This window comes from Alligator mississippiensis, chromosome 3, assembly GCF_030867095.1.
Source record: "Alligator mississippiensis isolate rAllMis1 chromosome 3, rAllMis1, whole genome shotgun sequence".
NCBI lineage: Eukaryota > Metazoa > Chordata > Crocodylia > Alligatoridae > Alligator > Alligator mississippiensis.
In genome coordinates, this window is record NC_081826.1 from 90700599 (window position 1) to 90719601 (window position 19003).

Consider the following 19003-nt stretch of genomic DNA (forward strand, 5'->3'; position numbering starts at 1 on the left):
CCTGACTAACCTTGTTTCTTTTTATGACCAGGTCACAAAATGCTTAGGTGCAGGAGTCAAGGTAGATATCTACTTGGATTTTAAGAAGGCCTTCAATACGTTATCTCATCCTATTCTCATAAACAAACTAAGCGGCTATGACATAGATGATTACATGGTCAGGTGGGTGGCTAATTGGCTTAAGGATTGCACTCGGAGAGTGGTGGTGGACGGGTCGGTATCGACCTGGAACGATGTGGGCAGTGAGGTCCCCCAAGGCTTGGTCCTTGGACCTGTGCTATTCAATGTCTTCATCAGCAACTTGGATCAGGATGTGGTGAGCACTCTGTCCAAATTCACGGATGACATGAAATTATGGGGTACAGTAAACACACTAGTGGGAAGGGATCGAATTCAGGTGGAGCTGGACAGGTTGGGCAAAAAAGAATAGGATGCAGTTCAAAAAAGACAAGTGCAAAGTGCTGCTTCTAGGGAGAAGGAATCACCAACACACCTATAGGCTAAGGGATGACCTTCTCAGCAGCACAGCTGCAGAAAGGGATCTTGGAGTCATAGTTGACTCTAAGATGAATATGAGCCTTCAATGTGACAAAGTAATCAGTAAAGCTAACTGCACTCTATCATGCATTAGCAGGTGCATCACGAACAGGTCCAGGGAGGTGATACTTCCCCTCTATGTGGCATTGGTCAAGCCACAGTTGGAGTACTGCATCCAGTTCTGGGTGCTGCACTTCAAGAGGGATATGGATAACCTTGAGAGGGTCCAGAGGAGGGCCACTCATATGGTTAGAGGCCTGCAGGTAAGGCCCTACAAGGAGAAACTGAGGGACCTGGATCTCTTCAGCCTCTGCAAGAGAAGGCTGAGAGGGGATCTTGTGGCCATTTACAAATTCATCAGTGGGGAGCAAGAAATAGGAAATGCTTTGTTTACCAGGGCACCCCTTGGAATAACCAGGAGCAATGGTCACATCCTGACAGAGAGCAGATTTAGGTTGGACACCAGGAAGAACTTCTTTATAGTAAGGGATGTCAGAATCTGGAATGGGCTTCCAAAGGAGGTGGTGCTCTCCCCTACCTTGGTGGTCTTTAAGAGGAGACTAGAAAAGCACCTGGCTGGGGTCATATAAGCCCAGCACTCTATCCTGCCCAGGGCAGGGGGTTGGGCTCGATGATCTATTGAGGTCCCTTCTGACCCTAACAACTATGAAATGAAGGTCAAACTGGTGCACGGAACTTCTTTCTATTTCTTTTGCATTGCCCCAGGGCTGGGAAAACCCAGCCACAGGCCCCAGCTCTTGAGCTGCTCTTTTCACTCCTCCCTTCCCAACACTGGTCTATTTTTTCCTCCCCCCACAACCAGCACTCTCAACATCCATCCCACAAGCTGCTTTGGGTGCAGCCACTTTTATCAATGTTCACTGCTGCCAGAGCTGTGCAAGTTAAGTCCCAGTGGGGGGAGGGATGGGGGTGTAGGTTTACTGTGAGGGGACTCAACCCCACGCACCCCACCCCACTCTACCCATGGGCACCCCTCTGCTTTATCTCTCATGGATTGCACCTGCTCCCCCTAACCCTCATAAGTCATGCCTGTCCCCCCCACCCCCAACCTGCAGGTTGTACCTACCTCTACCCCTTGTGGGTCACACCTGCCCCCCCACCTGCTGGTCGCACCTGCACCCCCACCCCTCACAGGTTGCATCGGCTTCCCCTACCCTACCCATGGGTTGCTTCTGCCCTCCTACCCCACATGCGGGTTGCATCTTCCCCCTACCTGATCTCTTCTAGCCTTCTGGACCCCAACCCCCATGGTTAGCCCCCCATCCTGATCAGGCAGCCATTTTGAGTTGATTTAATCTCTCCCTAATACCTCCAAATGTCTGTACCTAGCCTAGGAGGAACTTTCTGACTATGAGGATGGTCAAGCATTGGAACAGGCTGCCTAGAAAAGTTGTGGAATCTGCATCCTTGGAAGTTTTCAAGAGCAGGTTACACAGACACTTGGTTTAGTCAGGGCTGATCCTGCTTTGAGCAAGGGGCTGAACTGGATGAACTTGTGAGGTCCCTTTGTGCCATACTTTCCTGTGACCTCAGGTTAAAATCCATTGCACATGCTGTTATATGTAGCATAGTAAGCTGTATTAGAGAGCATCTGGTATCTGCATAAAGAATACTGGGTGAAATCTTGATTACAGAAGTCATTGGCAAAACTCTTATTGATTAAAATAATGCTGATATTTTACTCACAGCTTGCTTCAATGGGGCATTATGTTATCTAAGAATTTAGATCTCTGATAAAATGGAACCTGTCCAGAAAGTAAGAATAAATATATTTAGTGCAGTGGGAGCCAACCTTTTTGGCAGGTGTGCCACAAAATAGCCCTACCCAATCTCTGAGTGCCAATGCAACCCCACTCCTTTGCTCAATCCACTGCCCTGCTTTCTGCTCCCTGCTCTGTTCCCTATCTGATCTCCTGCTCTGCCTTCTGCTTTCTGACCTATCTAAAGTGTCCTGCCTGTCCGCTTCCTGATCTGCCTTGTGCCACACACACAGGTTGCCCATGCCGCCCATGTTACTGGTTGGCCACCCTGCTGTAATAAATGTTGTGTACTAAAATGCGTTAGTATTTAGTTGTATCTTCAAATACAGTTCTGTGCACATCCAGAACTCCCATTACTGGGAGATCAAGTGATGTATCGGATGAAAAGGATGGAATTCCATGGTCAGTAAGAGCATGGCTAAAAGCCTTCTATAGACAAATGGTATCCTTTCAAATGACTTCCATGAATTCTAGACCAATCTTTGTCATGGTCTTAGAATAAACAGTTGAGATAAAGTATGTATAGAAATGTCTTCATTCTAGTCTTTTCCTTGCACTGAGTGTTTAGTGACATTTTTCGTCTTACATTGCCCTTAATGCTGAATATTAATATGTAGTTACACAAGTTGGCCCATATGTTTTCCCTCCAATTAAATCCATATGTTTCTGATTTGTGTTAGCATTATTAGGTGGCATTCCACATATCAGAGCTAACTGCTTCCTGCTGTGGCTTAGACCCATAATAATATTTTTATGTTGCAACATCTATAACTTGCAACAAATTGTGAATATTAATGCAACATTTTTCGTAAGAGAACAATTGGAAAGGAAGGGTAATATTTGAAAACTACAGTACTTTGACGGCTGCACAGTGAAGGTTTAATTTTTTAATACTAAAATATTCAGATATTAAAAATCAGAGGATATTTTTTTACAGTTTGAATTACTGCTTATTTCATCAGCTAGCAGGGTGACTGAAGGCTTCACGATGAAGGCAGTAGCCATTGGTAGCTGTACTCTTGTTATGGAATGACTGCTGAAAAAAACAGCTGGCTTTTTTGGGGGTGGGGGAGTTGGTGTAGGGAGAGATTAGAAAGTGTGCCTTGATATTCCTGCTTTTTAGAAGAACAGTTTGATTTGTATTATGTAAGTCTGATTCAGCAAGAATGACCATCTTTAAGGGGGAGGAAATCCACACAAGGGTGTGGAAAGCAAGAATGTTAAGTGCTGATGTAGGTTTTAGCAGAATTAGAAGTATGAATGCTTCATCTTTATTCATTGCCTTTAAACACTGTACAAGTCTGTATTTATTAACAATTGTTTTAGTTATAGAAACTCATCTGATCAATAATTTTCCCTGTCATAATATTTTCACTAGATTTATCTGGTGGCACCTAGGAAAATCTGAGTTTTCCAAAGGTTTTAAAGGGGACCCTGAAACACAGTGAATCCTTTTTTCTGGAGTTGTCTCTGCAGGGAACCAGGAGCACATATAAAAGTGCCCCAGTATGCTTCTTTAGTGCAGGAGGGCACAGGATTCCTCCATTTTTGCTATACCACATGTCTGCTGAGGACCTGACCTGACTGCACATTAATTTGCCTCGAAGTATAAGGGACATGACACAAGAAACCCATAGCCTCCACCTCACTCAACAGTATAGACTGATACAACACTTCCTTGGAACTTTCTCTCTTCTGTGAGTTTGAGTGCATTTTGTTCACTTTCTGATATAACCCATGGAGTAGATAAGATCAGTTTGGCTCTGAGGGCATGATCCAGCACATGGAGCCCTGTTATCTGGCCCTCAGTGCTGCTTCTGGGTCTGAACTGACCTGGAGTAGCCCCCATGGACAAGGTCTGTGATACATGCAGCACCCATTCCAGCCACTTCACGAACTGCATTGCACATGGTGCCTGCTTGGGTGCTTCTGGATGAGTGCTGCACACAATCTGCTCTAGGTAGTCTGGGACCAGTACCGCACATAGTGCCCAGAGACGCCTTGTGCAGTGCAGGTCCCAGACTGCCTGGAGCAGACACTTCATATGGCGCAGTCCTAGAACATCTGTAAGACAGATCCAGGAGTGACCAGAATTGGTGCTACAGATGGCACAGTCTGGCCAGTTTGTGTAGCACCCACTCCCACTGCTCCAGGATCTGTATTACATGTGGTGTCTGTCCAGCAAGCCTGTACCACCCACAGTACTTGTTCTGACCACTCTGGGATCCACACTGCACACTATGCCCACCCCAGCCACTCTGGGACACATGAAGCATGAAGTGTGCATCTCAGAGTGGCTGGAGTAGGTGCCAGATCTAGCATGGGGGAGGTTGGGGTGGAGTGTCCTTGGTTCATGGGCCCATTGGCCTGATTTAGTCCAAGGACCAGCCCCACACCATTCACCCAGCCCACAGGGCCAGATGAATGTAACACCCTGTCTGTAGTGTACTTATACATTCTAGTAACTCCTAATCCATGTGTACCATTAAAATATGCAACCTTATTAGAATATATGCAACATTGTTAGAATGTGCTCACTAGTAGGAAAAGACTTAAAATCAAAGCACGGGCCCAGAAAGTAATTCTGCTTGGTACCAATCCTTCAGGTTCATGTACGTCATCAGTGGGGGGCCAAATTTTCTGGCAGATGTTCCACAAATTAGTCCCACACTCTTGCTGAGTGCTACTCTAGTCCTCTGTTCTTGCTCAATCAACTGTTCTGCTTTTTCCTCTCTGCCCTGTGTTCCCTTCCCGATCTGCTGTTTTATTTTCTGCTCCCTGCTGTGTTCCCTGCCCAATCTGCTGTCCTGTTTTGTCCTTCCTGTTTGTCCCATCCCCAGTCTGTTGCATGCCACACACAAAGGTTGCCTGTGCCACTTGAAGCCTGTGCTGCAGATTAGCCACTCCTGTATGACATCTATGCTAGACTCTAGTGAGGTTCCCTCTAGGCACAAGTCCTGCCTATATTAGACTGATTTTATGACCGAAGACTTAATGGTCTCTGGTGGTTACTGATCTTCTTTGGCTTTGGTCTTTGATCTCATTTTAAATTTAGACTAGGAAAATCTGTGGGACAAACACCAAGGCTAGGTACAGACATTACACATAAACTGGGTATAAGTGACCGAAATTTGGTCTACACCCATAGCAGAACAGAAGTTCAGGGCACATAGACTGGTTTTAAAATGGTGGATTCCAGTCTAAGATAGACCTGGATTGATGACTTATCAGATTTAATAGGTTTAGGTTAGATTGGTCTCTCGAACTTCTGTACCGGATCCCCTATTGATTCATGTTAGGTCACTGCCCCTCAGCATACCAGCTGTCTTTGCAGCTCCCCCTGCTAGCTGCCCCTCACAGGGAGACACACTAGCACTCATTGGGTGCTCATCTACTCCAGGCTGCCATAGACCCAAGCCAGCACAGAGTAGGCAGGTGGGAAGGAGTGGAGGTGGGTAAAGGCAGCTCACACTGGCAGCAGGGACTGGTGTAATCCATAGAAGTAAGGATCAGGCCTCTTGGAGCTTGGCACCAGTGGCAGCTTAGGGGCCTAATTACAGCCAATCTATGCAGCGTAGAGAAACCTAGGAAGGTTCGATCGATTCCTCCTCAGACTTGTTGAATGTCTGTACTAGCCCAAATGTATATCTAATTAGAGTTCCTATTCTTAACTATTGCTCAGAAGCTTATCTAGAGTGTGAGATATAATATAACTCTTTGTGTGGGAAATTTTCACATTTGCACTTGACATTTATCAGTAGTCAAAGTGCTACATCATTTAAGGAGCTGCTTTATCTAATCTTTGTGTAGCTGGAAACAAAACAGAAAAGCATTAGAGTTAAGTCTGATTGCCTTTACTCATGTGACTTATCCCACTGACTCTGATGGAATTGTGTGGGAGAGTGTGAGTTATGAGCTCATATCTGGTATCACAGAAGGTCAGGGCCACTGCTGGGCAAATTCAATTTAAACTCTCAGGTCAAAAATTCATCATAAGTACATAGTTGTCTTGATACCAATGCCAGAGCTGGATAGAACTTGTAAGATGTTGCTTGCATGGCTTTTCAAACATTTTGATTCTTTGATTTCTCTTCAGTGGAGTTGAGTTTTAAGATTCGGATTAGCTTGAATCAGTTTGGCAAAGCTGGAACTCAAACCAGAGCAGTTTATCTCAGTGCTGTTTGTATAGATCCGTGGTGGCCAAACCATGGCTTGCAAGCTGCATGCAGCCCTCCAGTATGGTACTTGCAGCTCTCTGAGGCTTCCTCACTGAAGCCCTGCCCACTTCTTCCCAAGGCGGCTCTGTGGGACACCGGGTTGCCAGAAGCGGGGGCTGCAACCGCGCCACTTACCCCGGGGCATGCTCCCTGTGGAGAAAGCCAGAGTGGCTCGGCAAAGCAGGGGGTGTGTGGTCACCTTCACTCTGGGTTCCTTAGCACCCCTCTCTGCACCCAACCCCGCTCTCTGACTTTGGTGGAGGATTGGTGTGGCTCCCAGGGTAAGTAACTCTGGGCACCCCCTGGTGTAGAACATGAGCAGTTTGGAGAGAGATTTTGATCCACAGATGCTTTGTTCATTTTTAGCTGTAGATTCAGAATTAGAGTGACAGTGTCAGCGTAAGGTTGGATTAGTTTTTGTATAACGCTATTGAAAGGATTGTAAATTACATCTTAAATTTTAAAAAAATTATTTGAAAGGATGGTATACTCAATCTTGTTGTTCATACAGCCATACCATCAAGTAATTTTATGAATATTGTAATTGCTCGTTTTCTATTAGTAGGATAAGTAGTCTATAAAAATCCTATGCAGCTTTATCAAATGAATTATATTTGACTTTAATTAGATTTACTTCTTGTTGTACTCTTCAATATTTGTGTGTGCTTTTTCATGTTTTATTTTTATTTAAATGTTGTTTAAGGTAACCTTTTGTAAGTCATAGAGAAAGTCTGCAAAGTATAAATATGTAAGTTATGTTATGACTTGCAAAAGTAACTATTACAAGAAAAGTGCATTGCTCTGATGTAAGATTTTTAAAAAATAAAAGTTGTTTTGTTTTCTGTCTTTATTTTAGAAGTTTTTTAGAAATAGTATAATTGTAACAAAATGGTGTTTGCAGAAGAGTATCTTAAGTTTAAGAAATGCCATTGGCCTCAGAGGGATGGAAGGGATCGCATAGTTTAGAGCCATTCAGAATTTCATGTAAAACAGAGGAAAAGTACCGATCTCCGGCATGCCAAAATTGACTGAAAAGTTCAAAGCTTGTTTTCCAGTTATGCACTCTTTGCAAAGATGATTGTAATGACCCTTAAACCACTTCAAACCACTAAAACATCCTAACTAATCTGCCATCACTCCACTGACTCCAGCAAGCAGTTCAAAGTAAAGGCACCCTATCTAAATTACCTACATAATAAGTAGTTTAATACCATAGATAAGTGAGAAGTGAACAGGAAAGTCTTGGGTGGCCAGGATGTTGTCCTTTTCAGTGTTCCCCCTCCGCTGCGTTAATCTATTTAATTTTTATGTACTTGACCCTGGCATGTCTGTGCTTTACATTTGTAAACAGGATTTGTAAGATATTTCATTAGAAAATACAAACTTTTATGTAGCCTACTGCTACTATGTTTATATTGTCATGAATGTGAAGAGTGTTAAGAACAAAGTCTGAATAAATGTGCAGCAGGTCAGAATTTGAAACCTAGATAATCTGTGTGAGCCAGTGTATCCTTTATTATTAACATTAACTTGGTGGCAGATGAGAAATCCAGTACATTTCTGTCTTTGAGGTAAAACACTCGCAAGAATTAGAAACTTCAGACAGTCTTCCTATTAAAGATGTTCACTATACTGCCCAGAAAATAATAGTTGAAGAGGGTATTGGATTATATGCACAGTCTTGATAATATCTTTTTCTCAAAGAAGAGATGGCAAAGAAGTCAACAACACAGAAAAATATTATCTCAGTATTTCTGGAGGCCCAAGGTTAGAGTGTTTTTACAGAATACAGAAGTAAATTTTATTAGAAAAAACAGGGATTCATACTTCTCCAAACATTCCCCTGAGCCTAAGTAACCCATCAAACTAACATGACAGTTTCTGTAGACAATGGCACACAAGGAAGCAATGTTGTTAGTATCACATGTGGCTGCTTTTGACTCCTCTCCTTGCCATTTTACAGCTGAGTTGAATGTAGGAATAGTTCAGTGTATGTCCAGAGCAGCGTACATACTATGCATTTTTACTACGCTGAACAGCTAACTAAACTAGAAAGGGTCAGTAAATGAATAAAAGATATAAAACATTATATTCAAATTAGGGTTGTGACAAACATATATCTACTATATGGAAGATGCTGGATAACATGTATAATTACTAGAGCAATTAGTTTCTCATATGTCAAGAAAAGCTGGCAAGAGTAACAGTTACATTCATCCTTAATGCATTTTGTGTTTGGAGGAGTTTCCCAATCAGAGCAGGTTTTAATCTTTTCAATCTGTTGGTTGATCATTTTTTTCTTTTTAAGCAACACATCTCTTCACATTTTAATGCAAGAAAATGGCTAATTTAATACAGATATTCAAATGCAGTCCAACTTTTATGATAGCTTTTTGTTTCTGGTGCCCATTCTTGAGTATGCTGCCTGTCTCCCAAAGTGTGTTGCATATGGGATTGCTCAGGGTTCATTGAAGTCTGAAAAATATTCCCTTTAGTTCTGTGATGTTTTCCTGCCTTCCCTTTCACTTCATTGCAACTCTAATGCCATCAGAGCTGTGAAATAAGTATTTCAAACTAGTTGGTCAGTGCTTGAACAGGAGAAAAGAAAACACCCATCCAACTCCATAAATGGAGGGTGGCAATAGGATATTACTTTTATCCACAATTCAGGCATTATTTAAAACACTGAGGTAACATTTTATTTTTAGCCATGTCACTTGCTATTCCAAGTATACTAGCTTAAGGAGCTGCAGCTGAAGGAAGGAGTTCCTGCTTGTTTGTGTGTGTTATTTTCTGTATCTCTCATACAGAAATGAGACATGTAAGTGTTTTAAATATAACACAGGCCCCTAGGGAGGCTCTGTCTCCATAATACAAAAATGCCACATGTGTATCTAAACGTATAGGGGTGGCGGGGACACCATGTTTAGAGATAGTTTGTGGTCATCCTGATTAAAGATGGAGCATGCAGTTAAGAATGCACCTTCAAATTGAATTTGTCCTTTTCATGACTTTTCATTACTTAACTAGGAATACTTAATGTTGTATGTATATAAGTTTTTTTTGTATTTATTTTCTTGAATTATTTTTTCGGGATTTAAAAAAAATAAAAATTAGCTTGAATGGGAAAATGGTAATTAAAAGGAAGATGTTTCATTTTTTTAGGGCTTCAAAGGTCTGCTGTCCTTTGAAATAAGGAGCTTGTGCTTAATGTTTTAGGTTTGTCTTCAAGATCCTTCTCAACTGAATTTCTTCCCACTTTTCCTGAACAACTCCTCCTTTGTATTTCCTAGTTGCCTTTAGTTTTCTGCCCTGATCTGCCCTTCCTTTGTCTGTTTTCTTATCCACAGAGATCTGGGTTTTTAATTTCCCATGGAAAACAGAGTAAAACATAGTTTTCCCCCTTTACCCTAGAAAAATGTGGATATTTTTATTTTAATGGAGAAGCCCACAGATTTTGCAGTTTTGCAGTGAGCTCTCTTGCAGAGTTCCAGCTTACAGAGAGCTGAGGGGGGAATGGGAGAAGGTGGTCAGGCAGGGGGTACCATGTGAATATATGCACATGGCCTCCAGGCAGCCTGGAGAGTAGCTACTACAGGTGAGTCTGGGGGGGAAGTGGAATGGAGGCCCCCATAGGGAAGGAGGGAGTGAGTTGGGCAGAGCTGGGGCTGCTGCCCAGCTGCAGGGTGTGTGGGGTTTGGGGCCCAGGGCCAGAATGTGTGACCATAGGGTCCTGGCAGGGAGTGGGATGGGGCCACGAGTGACTCGTCTGGGAAGCAGGGGGGTGGGACTGGCTCCCTGCCACTTGTGCACTCGTGGGGGAGCAGGGGGGGTACCATGACCCCCAGATCAGCGAGCTGCTTGCAGTGGGCTAAGGCTCCCCACCTTGCTGCCCTCCCCAGGGGCCTCTGCAGCCCAGTAGGTGTGACCCAGCGCTGCAGGGCAGAGTAGGTTCATGCAGGGAAGCTCCTCGCCACTGCACGCTCCGTGCTGCCCTGGTGAGGCATCTGCTGCCTGTGCGACAGCAGTGAGGAGCACAACCCCATGCTGCTGCCTATGTTGCTGCTGTGTGGGCAGGGAATGCTTCACCAGGGCAGCAGAGAGCTTGCAGCAGCAAGTAGCTTCCCCACATGGCTCTGCTCTGCCCTGCAGTGCTAGGTTGTACCTGCTGGGCGGTGAGGGGCGGGGACCTGCACCTGCGTTCTATGAGCTAAGGGGGCAGGGTGAGCTTCAATTTTCCATGATAAAAAACCCCAAATCAAATACCAAAATGTATAGATATTTAGAATTTATTTATAGTGATTGAGGCACTGGTAGGCTTCCAAATTGCTTTAAAATTGTAAATATATCAATAAAACATTGTGTTCAACTGATATATATATAATGGCCTTTCATTTTAATCATGGATTTGAGGTTTTTAGTCAGAGAATTTGCAAGTTTTTTTTAATCAGCAAATTTACAAGTTTTTTATTAGGGAAAACCAGGATCGCTGCTTATCAGATGCACATCTCCACAGTTTTGCTTGTCCCTAGAATGTCCTCTAAACTCTTAGGCAGGCAAGGTTCTTTTGGTAGATGTGATATCATTTATTAGATCAACTGAATAGTTGGAAAAACGTTATTAGCAAGCTTTCGGGCCTAATCTCCCTTCTTCACGTGGTATCTGAGTGGCTCTTGAAAAATTGTGAACTCTCTCTCTGGAGGATCTTTGTTGGGTAAAGGCCCTTTTGAGATTTCTGATGTGGTGATCATGGGTATTCTCCTTGGTGCAAATTCAGTGGTATAGGAGCTTGACTGTAAGTTACAGCTTTCTTGGTGAATTTGCATGATTCAGATCTCCACCACCCCCACAATAACTACACTGCACAACAGAACCATCAACATTCCTGGAGCTTACACCTACACCTCCAAAAATGGTATATATCTCATCCAGGGTACCAAATGCCCTGATGGAAAATATGTAGGAGAAACCAAACAACAACTGCGCACCAGAATGAACACACACCAAAAATCTATCAAAGACAAGAATACCCAGTTACCTGTGGGGGCACACGTCTCACAAGACAATCACTCTCTCTCTGATCTCACAGTTCTAATCCTCAAAGGGAACTTGCAAAACACGTTTCATAGATGAGCCTATGAATTTCACGTCATAGATCTACTGAATACAAAAAATCATGGACTCAATATAGACATTGGATTTATGACATATTACAAGCTGCTTGATATCTGATTCACCAGGTATCTGCCAGACCTGACCTCTTACATTTTTCTTTCCTCCCCTCCCCCTTTTCTCCTCATCCCTCCCCTAATTTTCTTCCTTTTGTCTTCCTAATTTCCAGCTATTTCCTTTTCACAGACAGCTTCTTTTCTACCTTGAATTACTACTACTGTAGAGTCTCCCTTACTCACCTTTGGCTTTCTTTCCCCCCTCCCTCCCTTGTTCCACCTTTTGTTTTCCTAATTTCTACCCATTTACATTCTCACCGATATCCTGTCACATTTTTAGCTTCTCTCATTCCTTGGAGTCTTAGAACAGCAGAGATTTCCTATGCCTGAAGAGGGGTGATTGTGCAAAGAAGGGTGACTGTGCCCAAAACCTTCCTAAGAACTTTTTTCCAACTACTAAGCTGATCTAATAAAAGATGTCACATCTACCCAAAGAACTTGCTTGCCTATGTTCTGAGACTAACAGGGCTACAACCAACCCCCCCCTAAGCTCTTACAGTGTTACTGTATCATAAACACAAATTCTGAAGAATATTTTACTAAACATGAGGCAGAAAATCAATTCTTTTAATTGTTAAAATAAGCAGGAAAAGTTTTGTTGGTATGAAATTCAAGTAAGTTCCTGTGCAACAGCTGTGCTGTATAAAGAGATATGTTTAAAAATCTATAGTTTTCATTAGCAGAAAGTGGTTTTGATTCTGCAGGGCAGTACTAGTAACTAACTGTGTGAAAACCCCTTTTGCACATCAAGTTTGTTAACTCTAATGCCATTGTATTGCTTTCTATTTTGACAGATACCGACTGAGTTTCAGACCACGTTACACAGTTGCATATAAAATGGTAACAGAACTGGAATGGAGATGTTGTCCTGGTTACACAGGCGTAGACTGTAGAGAAGGACCAGCAGAAAAAACAAAAACCAGTCTTTCTCCCACTATACAACCACAGGCTGCTATGAAGAAAGGCTTGGGTAACTTTTTGTTTGGATTGTGGTATGCATGATCATGCCTAGTTTTTTGTTTTGTCCGTTTATGGTTTCCTTTACACTACAACCAAAAGGTACAAAAACAATATACAAAACATATTGTATAATGGAAAAACATTGCAAAGCAATAACAGCTGTGTTATAGGGCATGTCCTGAGGAATAATGAATGGTTGGGTTAGAAGATTTGCTATAAACTCCAGCTAGTCACTAAGGGCACGTCTACACATGCAAGCATGTGTGCTTGCAGCAGCTCAAATAGAAGCGGTGCAAATTTGAGCCAGGGCTTTTTGCCTCAGTGCACGTGCTTGGACATGCACTTTGTTGTGGAGCAAATTATGCCACTTGGGGCAAAATAACCCTGCCTGGCTCCTCCCGGATCTGCAGCCAGGGGGAGCTAGAGCCCGGGGCCAGCACCCTGTGCTGTCCCCAGCAGTATAAAAAGCTTCCTTGTCCTGGCCCCAGCAGTATAAAAAGCCTCCCTGGCAAGTAGCTCAGGGCTACTAGCTCTCAGGAGCTTCTGGGGTCCAGCCAGTTGGTACCTGAGGACACTACCCCTTGTACCAGCTGGACTGCTGAAGCAGCCCTGAGAGTTCCCTGCACCCTCTACCCACTGCAGCAGTCTGGCAGTGGGGGCTGCTGCCTGGCTGTGACGTGCTGCGCACCTGCCAGACTCAGATGGGGATTGCACAGCCAGTAGAGGCATCTCCCCCTCTGGGCTAGCTGCCAGCAAACTGTGGCTACAAAGTTGGTCTTTGTGCGGCACGACTGCCATGTGTGCCCCTTGCCTGGCCACCTGGGCAGCTATTGCCCAGAAGATGTTCCCATTGTGGTGGCCTGCTTTGAACTGTCAAACCATGTCCTCCTGGCTCCATTTGTCCAGGAGGTCAGCCGCAGCCAGCTGGGTCCAAGATGCCAGCTCTGAGCAGGCAGGGTCCTGCCACTGGCCTCTCTAGCAGGAATGCTGGTGTTCCCTCTTGGAAAACTGAAAAATCCCTGATAAAAAAAAAAAATCCCCAAATCACTCTCTAAAATACCCAAATACATGTTCCTCCACAAGTAAAACAAAAGACCATTATAAAGAGAGAGAGAGAATGAGACAGACAGTGATCAGTTGGACAATGTTTTATTGATATATCTACAGAGTTAAAGCAAGTCTCTTATAATAATAAAGTGAACTCTAAATACAGGTTTCATGAATTCATGAATACATATTTTGCTGCCTTCCCCTCACACAAGGGCTACAGCCCCCCACCACAGTGTTCAGCTCCTACACAAGGGGTTCAGCCCCCACACAAGGGCTGGCAGGGGGAGGGGCCAGCCCCGGCAGGGGTCGGGGGGCTCGGGGGGGGGGGGGGCTGGCAGGGGGAGGAGCTGGCTGTGGCAGGGGTCAGAGGCCTTGAGCACTGGCGGGGGGAGGGGCCAGTCCTGGCAGGGGTTGGGGCAGTTGGGGGCCTTGGGGGGGGGGCTGGCAGTGGTTGCGGGGCTGGGGGAGTGGGCGGGGCCATCGGGGTCCCCCGACCCCTTACTCACCAGCACTCGTCAGCCATGTGGTTCAGCACCAGGGCGAGGGGCAACCATAGAGATGCTCTGGCAGCCAGAGCATCTCCATGGAGGACCCAGCCTCCAGTTGCCTCAGGGCATGGTCAGGGACCATGCCCTGCCCCACTTTTTTATACTTCACTTTTTTTAGACCCCTGGATATCCAGTGGTCTAAATTTCTCCTTGCGCTGCAAGTTTGCAGCACGTTGAACATTTTTTTGTTCCCGCACGTGCCTGTTGCTCCGCCTCAAAGGGGTTTGAGGCAGGGCAAGAAGCACATGCGCGCTCATCCGGACACACCCTAATAGTTCAGGAAATTCCTTGTGTTCAGATTGATGATTGCAAAAGGTTACACCAATGATTTTCAACCAGGGTGCCATGCAATTTTAATACTGCTAGGTGTGCAAACATGATTCACAAAATTAAACCAGAGATTTCAAATAGGAGATCATGATGTTAAAAACATTCTGACTTGTTATGGTCTTTGAGTTCTTTGCAACAGAAGTATTGCTCTTTTATTTTTCTCTAGTCAAAAAATGAGTGAAAAATAAGAGCTGGGATTTTCTGAGGGGTACCTCAAGCCAAATGAGATGCATCTCAAATCTAAAAAGCTTGAGAACCGCTCGGTTAAACATTTTTAGTGGTTTCTTTAGAAATCTTTGTTTCAGGAAAGATGACCTTGAGTAGCATTACTCCTAAATCAAATATAGAATCGCTTAAAATGGTAAGAAAATAAGGCAAAGCTGTTTCATAGTACTTTATTTGTTTAAAGAGCCATGCAAACATTATAAATTAATCTTAGGGGTATATAAATAATAAACCCCAGTTGTTGAAATACCTTTAAGAATAAATAGTGTTTGCATAAGATACTGCCTTCTTAAAGGGTAAAAGAACTTCAGTTCTCTGCTGTTTTCCTCAATTAATTGAAAGATGGTTTTGTTGGAAGCGTTTTTCCATAAACACTGGAGTTCAATACCATACACAGAACTTAGAGTTCTCCATGCATTTGTTACGTAGAAGATGAATTGGAGATGAACAGAATCCTTTGATTAAGCAGTAAGTAATTCTGTTCCGAACTGCAAATGAAATAATAACTAAAACAGGGTATCACTGTTCTGTTATGTGATGTTATGTAATAAAGCAGCTATGCATTCATCCTTAAAAAAGTGACTGTTTTTAAAAATTAACAGTAAAAGATATGTCTTTACAGTGCAATGCAGGGCCTTGTAGTGATACCTGGGCTAGCTCTATATAGACTGGTATGCTGCGTAAGACCATCTAGAGCAGTGGTCACCCACCAGTGGATCTCAATCCACTGCTAGATCTTGGAGCCTCTTGCAGTAGATCTCAGAGCCTCTTGGAATCAAACCATGGCTGGGGTGTGGGGCTGAGTGCCCATGTACATGCATGCATGCACCCCAGCCCAGCAGGTCAGTCCGTGGGGAGGCGGGGGAAGGGGGGGAGCTAGATTGAGGCCCTTGCGGTGAGGGACAGTGCCGCAGAGGTGGAAATAGGGGTAAGTTGGGACTTGCCTGCTGTGGAGGTTTTCCCCCAAATAATTTTTTCTCTCTCTGCCTTGATCTGTGCCTTCTTCCCTCCTGACAGACTTACCTGCTGGGTGGGGGAGGAGGGGAGAGAGAGCGGGGGAAGGGCTGGCAGTGGCACATGGTAGATCTTAGGTTGCTTTTAAACGCCAAAGGTGATCTGCTACTTAAAAAGGTTGGAGACCACTGATCTAGAGATACAAATTTGTGTCCTGTTACCAATACAACAATGCTAGCCTGAGCAGGCTACACAGCTGATGAAGCTATACTGCTTCTAGAGCTAGCTTGTTTGTCTTTACCCAGTACTGAATTGCACTGTGTAGATGTGACAATGTCCTCAGCACTCTGCTTAACGTCTTTTCTGCTCAGACTAATAAAAACAAATCAGAATTAATAATGAAGTTCCTGAATAGCAATAGGTCTATGCATCTGCATGAACCAGGATTCAAATACTTAGACACCTGATAGATGTGAATTTAATTGCAGTGTGGAATGGTAGGACATTCAATTTTGGGCATCCATCACAAAATTTGTCAGATCCCAATCACGCAACAGGCAAGTGGGGTGCCCAGCATCAGAGACTCCATCCCCAAAGCCAGGCTCCCACCACTCTGGATACTCAAAAGGCACTGTGGGAAGCATGGTATCAGGGACCTGTCCCTAATACCATGCTTCCCACAGCACTCTTTCAGTTTGTCAGCTGATGCATTCACAAACTTCAGCCACATGGTGTAGCCTTGTTGTGGGGTTGTACCCTGCAGTTTTCACCTTGGTGATAGGCTGTCAACCTGCTGGCAAGCTGAAAGGGAAGCCTGGGAAGCATGGTATCAGGGACTAGTTCCTGATACCATGTTTCCCATGGCATCCTTTGAAGATCTAGATGGGTAGGGAGCCTGGCATTGGGGACAGAGCTGAAGAGCCAGCTGTTGGGCCCCCTGTGCTCCAGCACTTTAAACTCCCCAGCACATAAAGCTCCCTAATCCCTAGCTGCTAGTGTTGTGGAAATAAAACATAAAAAAACCCTAATCTCCTTTGTTTTCTGTTTCAGAAAATCAGATCTCCAGTTTACTTTGACTCTCTATTTAATTTTTATATGTATGCAACTTATCCTAGTGATAAATATATACATTATATGTAAATGTATGTGCATAGCTGTCACAGGCCAGCTGGGCACTGTGAGTGTATCAATTTTGGATCGAGGAGGCAAAGTTGGGAGTGGAATAAAGGCAAATTTATTATAGCTTACACACACGCAACAGTTAACAGAAAGATAAATGCGATAAGCAGATAAGGCAATACAAAAGAGCTAATAGTAAAATAATAACAACAGATAATAATAACAGATAGATAGATAGATCAATCTGTCACAGGCCAACTGGGCACTGTGAGGGTATTAGCCACACTATGGTGTTCAAAACAACAAATAGACAGACATGGGTTGGCAACTTACCGATAGTCTCTCAATGCCAGGTGCGCGCCAAGTGGTTCCAGCGAAGTCAGGCGTCCCTGAAGATCAACGCTGTCAGAGGGCTTACCGGGGAAGGGCCCTTGCTCAGGATCCGATCCTCACTCACACCGGGAGTCCGGGGTCCAGGCGTGAGACAGAAATGACCATTCTGTTCCCTCCTTCCTGCTGGTTACCTGATGCATGTGTTTTTTATACCTAGTTTTATGCTAATCTGTTGGCTTCAGGGCCACTCACAATCTTGCCCTATAGCTGTTACCCTATGGGATTGAAAGGTGTCAAAATCATCACAAAAGGTTACTACCCAGACTCAGGTTTATCCAATAAGCAAATTATGATGCAGCACATTTAGGTTTGAAATTGACATTGCTCCGCCTAAATACCAACCCCTTTTAGGCTTCAGTTGAATATGCTTTCTTGGGATACCTCTTCCTGGAATGTGTTTGGGTGTGCCTAGCAGTTAGATCTAGGTTTTATCGCTAAGGCTGAACCCTGAGCAAAAAACCGTTAGGCTAGCTAATCTCACAGCTACAGCTTTGCCTCTGGGGCCCAGTCAGTTCCATGAACAGTTAATTTATCAGTTTGGTTAAATTTATGACAGACAAGTTACATTTGCAAACTTACAAGCTTATATTAACTAATATTACCTATTTAGGCAAAACACCAAATGCCTCCAAGAAGCACACATTATTGCTTATTAATCCCTCTGGTTCTGGCTGTCACAATAGCACATTGTCTCGGGGATAGCAAGAGAAGGGGCCAGGAAGCCCCACTTGTGGGACCTGACGTGGGGAAAAATAGTGAAATAAAGAAAGAAATACAAAACAGTTACTTACCTGCAGGAGAAGCGGTGCTAGCAGATCCAAAAGAGAAGCCCCCGCGGTTTACAAGCTGTGCGTTTATTCAATTAAGGCCAGTGGGTGACGTCACAAGGATGCACTGGCTGGCAGGAATAAAAATGGCTGCTGGCAGTAGGGAGGGGAGAGCCAGTGAGGAGGTGGAGGCTCTCCGTGCCAGTAGTAGCTGGGACCAGCGCAAATTGGAAATGCCCGAGCGACGGGCAGCGAGAGGAGCACTGAGAGCTCTTCACACTGGGGGCACTAAGTTCCACACTAAGGAAGCACTGCAGAGTAGGAGTTTTGATGGGATGGGTGCCCAAGAAGGGTGGCTGTGCCTAAAGGAAACGATCCTTCGGGCACAAAGCAAGACGATCCCCAAGCGAGGCAAAAGAGGGAAAGGGGCCAGGAGGCTTCCATGGCTGACCAGAGAAATCCAGGGAGGCCTAAGGGCCAAAAGGGGAGCACATAAAAAGTGGAAACAGGGTGAGATCACTAAAGATGAATATACCTCCTCTGCTCGTGCTTGTAGGGAGGCAGTTAGGCGGGCCAAAGCTACCATGGAGCTGAGGATGGCAACCCAAGTAAAAGACAACAAGAAATTGTTTTTTAGATATATTGGGAGTAAAAGGAAGGCCCAGGGAGGAATAGGACTGCTGCTAAATGGGCAGAAACAATTGGTGACAGATAGGGGGGACAAGGCTGAACTCCTCAACGAGTTCTTTGCCTCAGTGTTCCTAAGTGAGGGGCACGACAAGTCTCTCACTGGGGTTGTAGAGAGGCAGCAGCAAGGCGCCAGACTTCCATACGTAGATCCTGAGGTGGTGCAGAGTCACTTGGAAGAACTGGATGCCTTTAAGTCGGCAGGCC

The 19003-nt window shown here is 44.5% G+C and overlaps 1 protein-coding gene across 1 annotated transcript in view; it reads left to right on the forward strand.

Annotated features, from left to right (window-relative positions):
* EMILIN2 (elastin microfibril interfacer 2) overlaps window positions 1–19003 on the forward strand; it is a 64356-nt gene that overhangs the window by 14849 nt on the left and 30504 nt on the right. The window contains exon 3 of the mRNA XM_006269522.4: window positions 12558–12733. Within this exon, the coding sequence (XP_006269584.1) occupies window positions 12558–12733 (176 nt within the window). The remainder of the gene's footprint in view (window positions 1–12557; window positions 12734–19003) is intronic.